Here is a 14,340-nt window from a genome sequence, read left to right as displayed (position 1 = left end):
GTGACTAACATGGATCCTTCTTTGAGTCTCCCTTCTGTCTGTTTACTGTCTACCCATTTGGTGACATGGTGAACACTCTGGCTAAGGTTTCCACATCCCAACCTTAGGTGGCCAATGAGGTCTAAGTCTTATCAGAGCTTTGAAGGAGTGAGCAGGTTCCCATGACCAACCTCCCAGGGCCATGGCCTTCTTTGGAGAGGGGAAGCATCACTAGCAGGAAGGATGTGTCTACAGATGGTCCACCTCCAGAGCAACATAGAAACACCCCTGTCCCAGGTCTAGAATTCTCCTCTCTTGCCCTCCTGCAATGGCAGGTGCCCACTGGAGCTCACTAATGGCCTAAGACCTTGAACCCTAGAAGTATAAGTGGGCACTAGGCTGCTGCTAAAGTGATTCTGGGGAAAAAATTTAGGCTCATCAGGTGGGCCCAGCTGAGGTACTTCTTAAACCCCTTCTTTGCAACTCACACCTCACCCTGCCTCAAGGCCAGATTCAAGCACATACCTTTTAGAAAACTCCCCTCTGAGGCCTTTCTTCCTCCTTCCCAAGCCAAAGCTCACACACCCAGAGCACCAAGTGATAGTGGCATCTCCTGGTTTCTCTACCTCATGGCCCTGTACCTGGAGCACCAGCATCTTTGTCTGGAAGAGGTCTGTCAGATCCTCGAGGACAGGGACTCCTTCCAGCGGTGAGTGAAGCTACAGGTAGCCCAGGCTGTTCTGCTCAACTCTGGGCAAAGGCTGTTCCCATGTTGTGTGGTGTCATCCCTGATGACACAGGGCCAACCTGGAAACAGGTGAGCACAGCAACCGCTGTCCTCTTACCTCCAGTTTAGCAGAATACACCCCTGAGCCCATTCTCCCACAACAGAGACTTTTCAGATGTCAGCAATGTAGAGAAGGTCATGAGCAGATGGCTGATTTCTTGTGTGTATTGACTCTGATGGTAGAACCTGAGCACCCTTGTGGCCTCCTGAATAGAGCAGGGAATGCTGGCAGACAAAGAGGTGGAAACAGGATGAACAGACTTGTGAAAGCCAAACGGGCTGATCCCTTTCCACCTGCCTTCAGGTGGTCATGAGCAGCCTCCAGACCCTCTGGAGAAGAAGAAAATGGTGTTTTTTCCAACTCCATCACTCAGAAACTTTGAATTATTCTGTCTCTTGGGTCACGTTGAACTCGTTACCACAACAACACTGATACTGATCTTTCTTTGCAGCAGGCTCTCTTGAAACCTCCCACATCTCTGCCCTCTCATCCCTGTCTCCCTGCCTTCTCCCCTGCCTTCATCAGTACCTGGGATAGTCACCTGACCAGGGTGCAGAAAATGCTCAGTTTGTGGGAGGAAATTTTGACTCATTTGAAGGAGACACACATAATTTCATAGTCTAAGATTTGATGGATGAAGTCTCCATTACTTATTTGTATGGGTTGATGTTGGAAGCCTTCCAGGATGTCCAGCCAAGGTGTCAGGTGCTGTCTGGGTTATGGATGGGAAGAGGAGAGGCAAGAGCCAATTTGCTGTCCTTGAGAATTTTTAGAGAGAATAACTCACATAACTAAAAAGCTAGAGAAAACTAAAGAATGAGTGACCCCATGTTGCAGGCAAAGAAATCAGAAGAGGTGGGGCTTAAGTTGGCTTTAGAAGGAGAGAAAAAAATCAGACAAAGGGAGAGAGCTGGACATTCTAGGTTGGACAACAATTTAAATAGAGCCTGGAGGCAGGGAGTTAAAGTTTTCATTTTATTTTTATTTCATTCCATCTAGACCTTGAAGCAACTTAACTGATATGTATTCAATAAAGCAGTAAGCCACAAATAAAAAATGAAGGCGGAGGGCGGAAACCAAGGGCCTATGGAATAAAGTATTCCCAGTAGTTACTCCTATTTCTCACACTTACACACTTCACAGATCCTTTTCCTGCTTTTCCTGGGGAGAAGACACACCCAGCAGGGGTGGTCCCACTTCCCTGGGTTACTGACTGACAGGAACAAGAAACACAAGAATCCTGTCACGTAGCACCAAAGACAAGAAGGGTGACCACTCACTAAACCACTGGAGGAAAGTCACGTACATTTGGGGCCTTCAAATCTGCAGAACAAGAGAACATGATTTAAGCAGAGACTGGGATCCCCAGAGCAGATTTACTGATAAACAGGATGTGAACACCAGCTGCCCAGACTTAGGGTGCAGGCCCAGAACTCCTCCCCACATGGTGCCATGAAACCTTTGCTCTTGGTAGGTCTAGCCCTCTTCCAAGAATGCTCACTCCTTCAGCTGTACACAGCTATGGCATAGTCAGGCTCATAGATGCTCAGGAAGCAAAGGAGCTCTCCAAACCAGAGTGGCTGTGTGTAGAGAACTCATGGCCCCAGGACATCACCTTATCCATACTCCCTGTCTGCTGGATCTGTAATAGTGACAGAAAGCCAGGCCACTTGGGAACCCAACATTACCAGTCACACCCTGAGTCCCTTGGCCTGCACAGGAAGGCCCTGGGAGCATCAGTTTCTCCTCCTACAACCCCTTCCAAGCCTGTCACTGATCCTATCCATCTCAGTTTATTCATCTCCCCAGCTCCAGTTTTAGTGTCCTAAGTCTAAGTAACTTTCTTATCGCACCTATTTTGACTCAAAAACCCCAAATTGGCAAACCTGATGCCTTTAGTTATCTGCCACCAACCCTCTATCTATACTGCTGCCAGAAAGAAATTTATTATCAGCATTAAACCTGTTCACTAGAAAGATAACAATTTGTTTTGCAATTTTAAAAAATACACTTCAATCCTTTCTCTGTTAAGTCGTTCTACACATTTTTGTTGAGGACCTACTAAACTGCAAGGCACTATCTACATATCTCAAGAGAATGAGACAGACATTAGCCTGTCCTTTCATTCTATGGGGAAGACTGATAAGAACAAACAGTTAAGTAAAATGATTCAGACAACAGTAAGTGCTAAGGAGGAAATAAGCACTGTTTTACAAGACACACTGACAGGGAGAACCTGCAGGAATAATACTAATGCACATAGACTCTTGTTGGAGATAGATCAATTTTAAGGTAAAACCTAAATGATGAGGAGGAGCTGGTCACATGAACAATAAGGGAAGAACATCCCAGGTCAAGGCAACAACAAGTACAGAGGCTCTGGGGTGAGAAACAGTGTAGTGTCTTCAGGAGCTGCTTCATGGTAGGACAGTGACGTGAGATGATGGTGGAAAGATTATTCAGAGGGTCGTGTGTGCTATGACACCTGGACAAGGTTCTTGTAGGGATAAAAGTAGATAACATATGAAAGCACTGGGGCCCATATCAGCACATAGTAAATATTACAGAAAATAAATGATAGTCAAAAGGAAATCTGGAGTTAGATATTTGAGGTGATGTTCCTAACTATAACACTTACTTGCTTTGTGACCTTGAAAAAATCAACCAGCTTCACTGGGGCTCAGCTTTCCGTCTGTAAAATAGGGTTAATATCACTTGGTAGAGTGAGGAGTAGTTGTGATCATTCTTTGGAAAAGTATAAGCATTAGGCAAATATTAAGGAGACATTCCTTAGAAGTTTAACTGCAGAACAGCACTATGCAGGGTCTTGAATACTTTCTCAAAATTGTTTGCATGTTTCATTTCAGATAGGAAGTAGTGACACAGAAAGTCTCCAGCCGAAAATAAACACAATCGTTTTATGTGATCCCTTAGATGGAACGAAAAGCAAATATTTAGGTTTAAAAAGCTTTTCCTTCGTAGATACAGTCTTTCTGCAGGAGCAAAAGTAAACATGATAAATTGCATCAGCATCAAACCCAAGTTATCAAACATAAAAATCAAGGGGTTCCTGGGGCCACTGACCCACAGAACTAATGCTTCAAGAGGCTGCTGTGGAGATTGACACCACACCAGTTCCTCTGCCTTTCTGTTGCCTATAAGCTGAACCAGAAAAAATCTAGGAATAAAAATAGTAATGTGCTTCTAAAATATGACAGCCAAAACTGTCTCTAGTCAGTTTAATGTGGTGACTTAACCAGTCTAAGGTTTTCCTTGGTCCCTCCTTCCTTCATTCATTAGTCATTGTTTATCAGGCCTTGTGAGTGGGCACAGTCCTCTGGTCTAAGCTATGGGAAGCATGAGGACATAGAATACCCAGTTACCACTTTCATGGAGACCTTGGTCAGAGTGGCAGGATATCAAGTGAGTGAAAAAGATATTTACTAATTAATAAATAAGAACCAAGGCAAGCACAACGTTCTAAGAGATAAGCTGACAATCAACAGACAGCTGTACATTCTGCTTTGATCACTTTGTTATAAGTATCTCTCACATTATTAAAAATTCTCCATGAATACCATTTTGATGACTGCTACATCTAGCCACATGGTTTGCCCAACCCTTTCCCACAAAAGCTGTCTTGGATAGTAAGGCTTACATTTATACCAGTATGTTGGGTTCATGAAATACTCACCTGCTTCTAGGACACACTGGAAAAAGCACATCAAATGTGACATGCATCCTGGGAAGTTTGGGGATCCCCAAGTGTGGTCTGAATTCTCAACCTCCAAATCATCTCTTTATGTTAATGGTTGACAGCAAATCTCTGAAGCCAGGCTACCTGGCTGTGAATCCTGACTCTACCCCTTACCAACTGGGTGACCTTGGACAGTCAGCTAACCTCTCTGTGCCCTTCTTTGTTCACCTGGAATTGTGGGATTTAAAAAATATTTTATGGAATGGTTATAGGAGGAATCATAAATCCTTTGCTCAGAGCCAAGAATGTAGTAAGTGCTCAATAAATGTTAGCTATCACCAAGCATTATGAGTCCACCTATGCTGAAGAAACAAAGGACTCAGACTGAGAAAGAAAAAGTTACCACCAAAATTTTCACCCAGACTTTGTGACTCTAAAGTCCACTAGTGCCCCTCATGCTGATGGTGAAAAGCTGGTGCTGAGCCAAGTAAGGGAGAGTCAGGGTCCAAGGGTCCCTGGGGTTAGAGCCAGAGGGGTGGAAAATAACCACAGAACTGGGGGGAGGTTGGGAGGAATCAGTGTAAAATGTTACATGGTCTGGTTTCAGTCTGGAGAGGAGCCCAGGGTCTAGGGGAGAAAGTAAACAATTTTTGTTGTGTGAAGAGTCACCTCTCACAAGGTAGGGCAGGGGAGGAGGGTGTTGGGAGTAAGGGTGTAGACAAGTGAAAGAGCAGGTCAGGAGGAAATGGAGCCCTTTGGGAGGCTGGCTGCCAAGGAATTTTTCCAAATATATATACTTCTAGTACCCAGATTAAGGGCCTTGGGTTTGATGTTGGGGGATAGAATTGTAAAATCAGTGAGAGAAACACATTTACTCCCCCATGCCTTTCTCTTGTATAGATGATCTCCATGACGGTTTCAGTGCCCATCCCCCTCTCTGACACTCTCCACCTGGTGAACTCCTACTCATTCCTGAAGACCCCATTCTCTTCCTTTAGTTTTCCCCTCCTCTGGGTAAACCCACACTACCCTTCATTCCTCCAGTAAAGGTCTTATCGTATTTTATTGTACCGTTTTCTGACCTTACGTGCTAGATGTCTACTCTAAGAAATATGTGTCAAATGACTGATTGAATGAATGAATGAATGAGCATTCCTATAACATTCTTGGGAAAAAGATTATATTCCACTTACAAAAGGAGAAACTGAGGCTGAGTGATTATCAGTTGCTGACTTCATATGCAGTGGACCAGACCTGGAACTGAATCTCCTGAGTACAAGACCGACCAGCACATTCACCATGCGTCATAACTGAAAAGTGGACTAGGGCAAGTATGGGAAAACTTCTGATGCAGGTAGGCAAGCAGTTTTGGAGACAACAGAGAAGGATCCTAACCCCACCCCAATGACTCTCAATGACCACCTTCCCTATCTGTAACTACTTTGTATCTCTGGAATAAAAATAATAAGGAAATAACCATACCCATAGAACATTAGGTGAACTAACTGTGATTTCTGGAACTGAGGATTCATGAGTCTTGCTTGCAGCTGGGTCACAACACCCAGTATACTGGCTGGCACATAACAGATACTCACTACACATTTTCTAGGAAACAGATGAGTGGAAAGACAAAATGTACACAACCATTGTCACTGTCAGCGAAAAAAACCTTTTCTTCCTATTCCCCAAGGTGGAGCCAGCACAGTTACTCAACTCTGGTGGCTCTAAGCCCTGCCCTCACCCTCCACCTTCCCTAGTCCCCACAGGTAGGAGGGACAATATTTCCAGACTGGCCTTATGTGGTCAGAGACAGTCAGCCATCCAGAAGCCACTGCACCATGAATGCGTCTGTGCTGAGCCCCACCAGAGCCCTGGGCAGCATCTCTGGGATCCTGCAGATGGCACCCCTGCTCAGTCTGGTTCTGCTGCTGCTCAAGGCAGCCCAGCTCTACCTGCACACACAGTGCCTGCTCAAATTCCTCCAGCAGTTCCTGTGTTCTCCTTCCCACTGGCTGTTTGGGCACCAACAGGAGGTAAAAGCAAGCGGGATAGGGGAGTGGGAAGGCAACGAAGACAGGGGATTGCCAAGCATGGTCAAGGTCAGTAAGTCTGTGGGACAAAGTCTTGTTGTGTGAGAAGCACATGGTCATGGGGACAAAACCCAGTTTACCCCTCAGGTGATGGCTCCTCATCCAACATGCTGGTGTCCTCAGTCTGTCAGATCCCCCTTCCTTAGGTAGACCTTCAGGCTATTTGGACAGCCCAGCACTTTGAGTACAATGGCTGTTCCTGAGTCTCCCTGCTACAGGATCACACAACAGAACTCCTAGATGCTTCCCTGCCTGTGTCCACTCATTTCCATCCCCTTTGTTGGGCCCGAAGCTTCCTGGAACATAAATATGGGTCTCATGGATCCCTGCCTGTGGGGGCTCACAATCTGTGGAGATGATATACAGGGATTTAGAAAGGTGTCAGGTCATAGGAAGAGAGGCTCATCCACAGGGTGGTTGTGGAGTAGGGAACACACCAGCTTGGTAGGCCTGCGACTATGGGATTTTTCAGACTGGTGATGGCAGTGCTAAACCCCTGACAAGGTACTGGCACATATGATCAGGAATGCTTCCAGGATGGTCCAAGGTAAGGAGTACTGGCATTTGAGTTGCACCAGTAAAAAGTGTTTGGGACTTCCCTGCCTGGTCTCAGGAAGCTATAACCCCTGTGACTTGGACTGAGTGAAAGACCTCTGGACCAGAAGCCACTAAGGAGACAAAACTTATTTCCCTGGCATGAACACTGCCTGCTCTAATGCCTGGCTCTCATTGCATAATCGACAGTCAATGACGGGTAACAATTCTCTAAGAAAGAGAATGAATCTAAGACAGACTCGATCATGTGGGAATGCCCTAAGGGGAGAGACTCAGGGCTGTGAATATGAAGGGGTGATGGACATCATCCCCTGCCCCCTCAGCTTTGTCAAAGCCTAACATCTTTGTTCTTAGATGTGAGAAATCCAAGTCTCCTGGCTGCCTCTGTCTCTTTCCCTTCTCAGGCCTGCAGAAATAGCAGGACTGTGCAGCCCAGACCAGAAATGGCGGACCCCAGGGTAATCAGGCCTGGGGCATGGAATATGCAAGATTCTGTGAGATCTGTTTGCTGGAGGATGTTATTAATTTGGAATTTAAAGACACAGACAGGAAACCTTCGGAACCTCTAGTCCTTTCATATGATAAAACTCCAATCTCTGCCTAGAATCACAGCAGGGGTTTTGTCTGCACCTTTGTAAGTCACCTACTTCTTTTGATCTTTTCTGCCAGACTGTGAATCCACAAACTAAGTCTGTATTCTCAGTAAAAATCTGCTTGGGAATGGGTACAGGGCACCCTCCAGGAGAGAGGGTGGCCAGAGGCACACTCTCCTCTGGAGAGAGGGTGGCCATGGTGCTCTCCACTAGAGAGAGCGGCCCTTCTGTCCCTATTTCTCTACAGGACCTGGTTGTCTCCATGTATATTTTCTTCATGTTTCGACCAGCACCCACAGCAGAGATGGATACTGCTGGCCAGTATCCACCACAAAAAAGAATCTCTCTCCCTCCCAGCTCTCATACCCCAAACCCCTGCCCTGTGAGTTCCTTTTGGCTGAGGATATCATACCTCTTTCTGTACCCTCAGACCCTGGACAGTGCCTGACACAAAGGGATGCTTGACTCAGGTATGTGGACTCACAGGGAAAGAGCAACTTGCAGGTAGGGTGGCAGACAGTGCTACCCAGTCAGCTCTCTTAGCGCTAGTCCCTGGGAAAAGGGTATAGAGCAAGGTGAGGGGCCCAGATGGAGGGAAACTACCCTAGTGTTTGTGGATTGAACAAGACTGAGGAGAAAAGGAGGACAAGCAATTATCAGCAGAGTGGAGCCAAAATTGGAACTCTTCATGTCAACCACAGAGAGTCAGCCAGAGCTCAGTTTGTTCATGCAAATGTGGTACTGACTTCCAGATTGTTTGCTGATTTGGATAAATTGTGACTTGTATCAGTGCAGTTCTCACCTTTTTGAGATAGGATTTGATGGAAGGCACCAATACACTTTCCTCCTGTGACTTACTCATTATATTGAAGCCCTTAGATGACATATAGACTCAGAAGCAGAATAGTTATATAACAAATATATTTCATGCAGCCAAATTTTCCTTGCATTTATAATACTGCCTGAGATTTCCATATATTCAATATGTCTGTTATTGGCCAAGTTATAAATTGAATACCAGATGTTCCATCCACACTGAAGCTCATCTTTCAGACTACATGACAACTGATAAGGTGGGCAGTTAAGCTATGGGGTCTGTTCCCAAGATACCTAGATTCACATCCCAGCTCTACCACATACTTCAAATGCCTTCTCTATCACTCCTCTGTAACTTGTGGATGATAATAATACTTATAGCACACAAATGAGTTATTAAAATGGTAGTATTGTACATGGCACAGATCAAGGACCACCATTACACTTACTTTAATTGTATGAACTTGAAATAATTTTAATGCCTAGGAAAAACAACCATGTGGAAGGTACAACCTCTCTGCATTAAGTACAATCCAAAGGGGACTATAGAAAGTGGAACTAATGCCTTAGAGATTCAACCAACCCCAACTTCCCTATTTCCTTGCATGTCCTCTCACCAACACAGGCATACCTGCCATTTCAGCAGAACCCACATCTGACTATTGCTTGTGTGGCCAAACCATTACCTGTCCATCTACACTCTTTGTATCTCCCTTTGGGGAAATTGCTTTGTGGCTGCAGTTCCCAGGGTCAGCCAGGTGAGGACAACTCCAGGGTAGTACCACCTGTGTGGAGTGGCTGAAGCGTGGGGGTCAGAGGGACACTGGGTATTTGCCTACAGTTTTGTGACCCCTGCCACCATGGGCACCATCCTCTCTACAAGAGTCTCTACTGGCTCTGGCCACAGACACTCAGGGACACCTGGGAGTCCCAACTGGTGGACAGGAGAGCAGACACACTAGTGGATGCCCAAATGGGCTAGAGAGAAGAATGGAAAGGCACAACAAAGTGTAGCTCCTCTCAGTCCCCAAAGGGATCTAACGAGAGTGCCCAGCAGCAGAATTTTGGGGAAGCTTGCACACCAAGCAATCAGAAAGACATGCTACTGTGCTGAAGGATTTTCTCCACACCTGCACCAACACTCAAACATAAGCTCCATGAGAGCAGAGACCTCCAGCAACTAGGATGATGATTGACACAAAGTGTTCAATACATAGTTGTGAAATAAGTGAATGACTGAATCCATCTACTCATCTACTCACTTGTGTATTTGCTCATCACTATAGAGAAAACCTTTTGGGATGTCTTCGCAGCCCATCTGCTCTGGTATTTCTTTCCCCACAAAGGGTGGGCCCCTGAATACCCTATACAACCCCAGCCACAGTTCATTGTAGTAGGTAAACACCTTGGCCATATTGCAATCCCATCTGCAATAGGATTCCCAGTGCCCCTCAGGCATGACATGTGGTAGAATGAAGCCAATCAGGAAGGGTACAAGTGCTCTTTCCTCCACATGCCCTCAGCTCCATGAAGACAGGGACCGTTGTCTGTTTATGTGTGACCATATTGCCAGCTTCTAGAAAATTGTCATGTAGACCCAAGTAAACATTTGGTAAGAGAATGAAGGCAAGTATGTGCCGAGAGGAAGAATGAGAGACTCAGTCCTGGCTTTTCGCCAGTTTCCAGTTCTTCCCTTTCCAATAGGCCTCTCAATACCCTACTCTTTCCTATATCTCTCCCTCAGGAACTCCTGGTCCTATCTACAGGTGATTGGGATGTGAAAAGCCTCTTTTTTTCTCGAGTGAGGAGTTTCTTCTACAAGAACAACATCATCTATGGGCTGACTCCTGAGGGTTACAGGAACCACTGGGCCTGCCTGCTCACCCATCAGCACACAAGTTAGATCCACCTCCTGGGCTGCTCCTGTCCCTCATCAGGCATATCTCGAAGGGACTGACCCTGACTCTCAGAAAGACCCCCCTGGTGCTCTTCGGGAGATGCAACACACCCACACTGGGTACTTTCCTGGTGCAGGGCTTGGGAACCGAGGTTTTGGGGTACTAGGGCTTGTGCTGGGATTGATGTGTGTCACCATACTGGTGATGTCCCCCTGCAAGTAGCATTCAGGCAGACCCTACTCCATGGGTTTGCTGTTGAGCAGAGGCCTCACTTCCAATCAGATGGTGATGGAGCTCTCCATCCTGATGTGTACCCCAATTCCCACACTCATTCTGATTCATGGCACCCAGATTAGAAAAGGGTTGGGGGCAGGTGGGTCCTCTGTGAGTTGCTGTTTCTGGATGCCCAAACCCATGCGCTCTGCCCAGGGTCCACTGTTCTGGGACAGATAGAGTGATTGAGTTGAGGAAGGCACATCAACAAAAGGAGGGAGAGATGGAGGAGGTCAAGAGAAGGAGGCACTTGGACTTCCTGGACATCCTCCTCTTTGCCAGGGTGAGTGTGTGGGAGGGGCCTGAGGCTTCACCCAGAGGGGCAGAAGAAGGAACAAACCCTTCACTCTTGCTGTGCCTTCCCCACATGGAGAAAGGGGGCTGCTTGCCTGACAAGGATGTCCGTGCCGAGGTAGACACATTCATGTTTGAGGGCCATGACACCACAGCCAGTGGCATCTCCTGGATCCTCTACTCTCTGGCTGCACACTCCGAGCATCAGCACAGGTGCTGCAAAGAGATCCAGAGCCTCCTGGGGGATGGCACCTCCATCACCTGGTGAGCACTCAAAAGATGGGAGTGCCCTGCCCACTCAACTAGACAAGACAACTGGGTCTCCCTGGGCCCTGCCTGCTCTCAGGTTGGGCTGCCTTCATTTCAGAGATCAGCTGGATCAGATGCCTTATACCACCATGTGCATCAAGGAGGCACTGCGACTCTATCCATCTGTACCATTTGTTGGAAGAGAGCTCAGCAAGCCAGTTACCTTCCCTGATGGACGCTCCTTACCCAGAGGTCTGAACTTCACCACACTCACTAACCTGGGCACTCTGCAAGAACATTTGGAAGATCAGATCTACGTGTCCTAGGGTAGTCCTGACCTCTCTGGTCTTGTTTCTTCATCATTAAGTATAAATTTACTTTGTAGTTTATATTAGGAATATAAAATGCCTGTCACAGAGTTTGACTACAGCACCAGTCCCCCTTTCTAATCATACAGAATGAATCACATAGGTACATTTACCTCAATAGGGTCCATCTCAATTCTGACCTCTCACATGAATGGAATCCCAAGCTGCTATCATTCTCTAGTCTAGCATCCCATCACATTTAGAATCCATGGTTTGATGATACCACAGTAATTCCATTTGATGGCACTGATGTTCTGATTCTAATACACCATTCTCCAGTCCCAACTCTAAATTATAAGACTCTAGGGGCAATTTTGACTGCATTGTCACATCTAGTAGAATATGTTCTGTATATGATGTAATTTGTGCATAATTCCTCTGTGACAAATGCAAATCACTTTACACATACCAGATAACATAATAATGACTCACTCCATGGCATGTTCTTCACAAGGAGATGTTGAACTCTGGATGCAGCTCCCAGAATTTCACTTTAAAACTATAGTTTTCTGCAATGTGAGGTTTGCCCAGACATCAGACAGGGGAAGAAGTACATGTGGTTTCTTTCCTCTGGGGTCTAGGTAGAGGAAGAAGATCAGCAAATCCACTGCCATGAGTCAGATGGTCCAGTCTCCCAGGAGCCCTCACATTGATGACAGATAGCAGATGTTGATCAGATCTGAGATCCTGCCATGGTGGAGGCCACCTCATGGTTCACCTGTGTTCTGAATCCCAACCCTGCCACATCCTAGCTGTGTGATCATAGGCAATGTGCTCGGCCTCTCTGAAGCTCAGGTGCCTTATCTGAACAACAGGAACATGAATGCCCTCCTGGAGGGCTGCTGTGGGGATTGAATGAGTTAATGGATAATTCCCAAAGGCCCATGGAGGGCAGCTGATGAATGTGAGTTTTATCTTGAGTTACTTCAGAAAATAAGCCTTCAATTCTGTCTTCCTTCACAGTAGTGGGCATGGTTATCTACACTTAATGTGTGCACATGTGCTTTGCCAAGTCCACCCCTGGGATATTGCTATAGGATCATTCCACTCTGACACTCACTACAGCTCCCAGGTTTTTGGCACTCACCTGCCCCCTAGTGGCATGTGTGTGATTAGTCTTCTCTCTTCTCCCTGCCCTATAGGAATCAAAATCTCACTTTCTTTTTATTGTCTTCACCACTGTCAAAAGGTGTGGCCCAACCCAGAGGTAGGATGGCTGTGGGAGGGAGGATGGGCTGATATCTAGGCCAATACCTCCTGCTTTCCCAGCCCCAGGAGTCCTGTGCCCTCTTGCATTGGAAGGAGGGACTTACCCTACCTGCCCTGACCCTGGTGCTCTTTCTGCAGGTGTTTGACCCTTCCTGTTTTGCACCAGGTTCTGATCTACACAGCCATTGTTTCCTGCCCTTCCCAAGAAGATCAAGGTGAGGCATCCTGTACTTGGGGAAGGCCCAATACCACATGTGAAGCCCAATGTTTGTGACCTCCTACTTTCATATCTGGTGCCTGTACATATGTGCTTGTATGCTGGTGTGTTGTGAAGGTGGCACTTATCTATATGTATGAAAAAAACGTGACATTTTACGCCACTATGCAGACACTTTACCCACTGACTTTCTCCCAAGGAGTTGATTGTCCTTAATTTTATTATTTTTGCCAATGTTGGACTATGTAGACAGTGGAACTATCATATATAAATCGCACTTCATACAAAGAATGTTGCCAACTGAACAAGTTGTCATGGTTATGTGAATATTACTATGCACTCAAACCTTTGCTGGGTTACACTGCAAAAACAGAGAGGCTTATATTGGTCTGAAACTCTTCAAACACTTCCTTTCCCTATTTGTCACCCACAATTCAGTGTCAGTTGTTCTAAATTTCATTTACTCTAGTGTCAATCTCACTTAAGGAATACAACTTTTCAAAGGTAAAATTTTTCATAAAAATTAAACTTCCACGGGCTTTCCTCAGTTACCAGTAGCATCAAAAAGAGAATTTTTCCTCTCTTCTCACAGGGCATGGCAGGCACTGTCTTGCCTATATCAGTGATCTGCCACTCACTGTATCTGTGATATTTGCTTGTGTTCAGACTTCCAGCCACCTCCCTGTCTTGATGGCTCAAGTCCTGTCCATGAATGGTGCGCAGCAAGGCTTTACACCAATATATGCCTCCCTGCTTTTGCAATCTACCCCCACAAAAGATCGACAGCACATTAATATTCACATATACATGACTGCTTTTCCAGTTGACAAAATTGTTTATGCAAAGTCGGGTTATTTACAGAACTCCCACATCTGCACAGTCCAATGTTAGCAAAAAGCATAAAACTAAGGACAGTCATTCCTTTTGAGAGAAAACTCACGACTTTGTATATGACACACAGCATTTCAAAGGTTCCTGGTGTGTAAAATATAAAGCATCTTTGAAATAGCTGTTGAGCTGGACAATTACAGCCCAGAAGGGTTGCTGTTGGAAAATCTGCTGACTAAAGAAATCTTCCTGTAAAATAGTAACGTCCTTAACCTTTGTACTTGGTTCAGCAACAAGCTTTTTTGTAATTCTTCAAATGCTGAATCAACTTGCACAGAATAGGCTCTAAACAAATCGTTCTTCCAAGGGCTGATTGGCTCTAGCCTTTGGTTTCTCCCAGGATGGAGTCTTCTCCTAGACCACGGCCGCAAGTCATATGCCTACCACTAGAGGGCAGGAGAGCACAGGGCCGCTCAAATCCTTGTT

At 46.0% G+C, this 14,340-nt stretch overlaps 1 protein-coding gene and 1 long non-coding RNA gene across 2 annotated transcripts in view; one reads left to right on the top strand and one right to left on the bottom strand.

Annotated features, from left to right (window-relative positions):
• The window catches only part of LOC114496231 (cytochrome P450 4A6-like), a 99,776-nt gene that overhangs the window by 83,993 nt on the left and 1,443 nt on the right, over positions 1 to 14,340 (top strand). The window contains 6 exon segments of the mRNA XM_028511510.2: positions 10,285 to 10,416; positions 10,866 to 10,978; positions 11,063 to 11,247; positions 11,351 to 11,484; positions 12,743 to 12,807; positions 12,948 to 13,024. Of these exon segments, the coding sequence (XP_028367311.1) occupies positions 10,285 to 10,416; positions 10,866 to 10,978; positions 11,063 to 11,247; positions 11,351 to 11,484; positions 12,743 to 12,807; positions 12,948 to 13,024 (706 nt within the window).
• On the bottom strand, positions 1,269 to 13,477 carry LOC118500608. The gene is made up of 3 exons (XR_004903182.1): positions 13,398 to 13,477; positions 6,206 to 6,212; positions 1,269 to 1,279 (listed from the first exon to the last, which is right to left on the bottom strand). It is a non-coding gene; the product is annotated as an uncharacterized LOC118500608 (long non-coding RNA).

Source organism: Phyllostomus discolor, chromosome 5, assembly GCF_004126475.2.
Source record: "Phyllostomus discolor isolate MPI-MPIP mPhyDis1 chromosome 5, mPhyDis1.pri.v3, whole genome shotgun sequence".
NCBI classification, from domain to species: domain Eukaryota; kingdom Metazoa; phylum Chordata; class Mammalia; order Chiroptera; family Phyllostomidae; genus Phyllostomus; species Phyllostomus discolor.
Note: the sequence above shows the minus strand (reverse complement) of the source record. Positions and strands in the feature narration are given on the sequence as shown.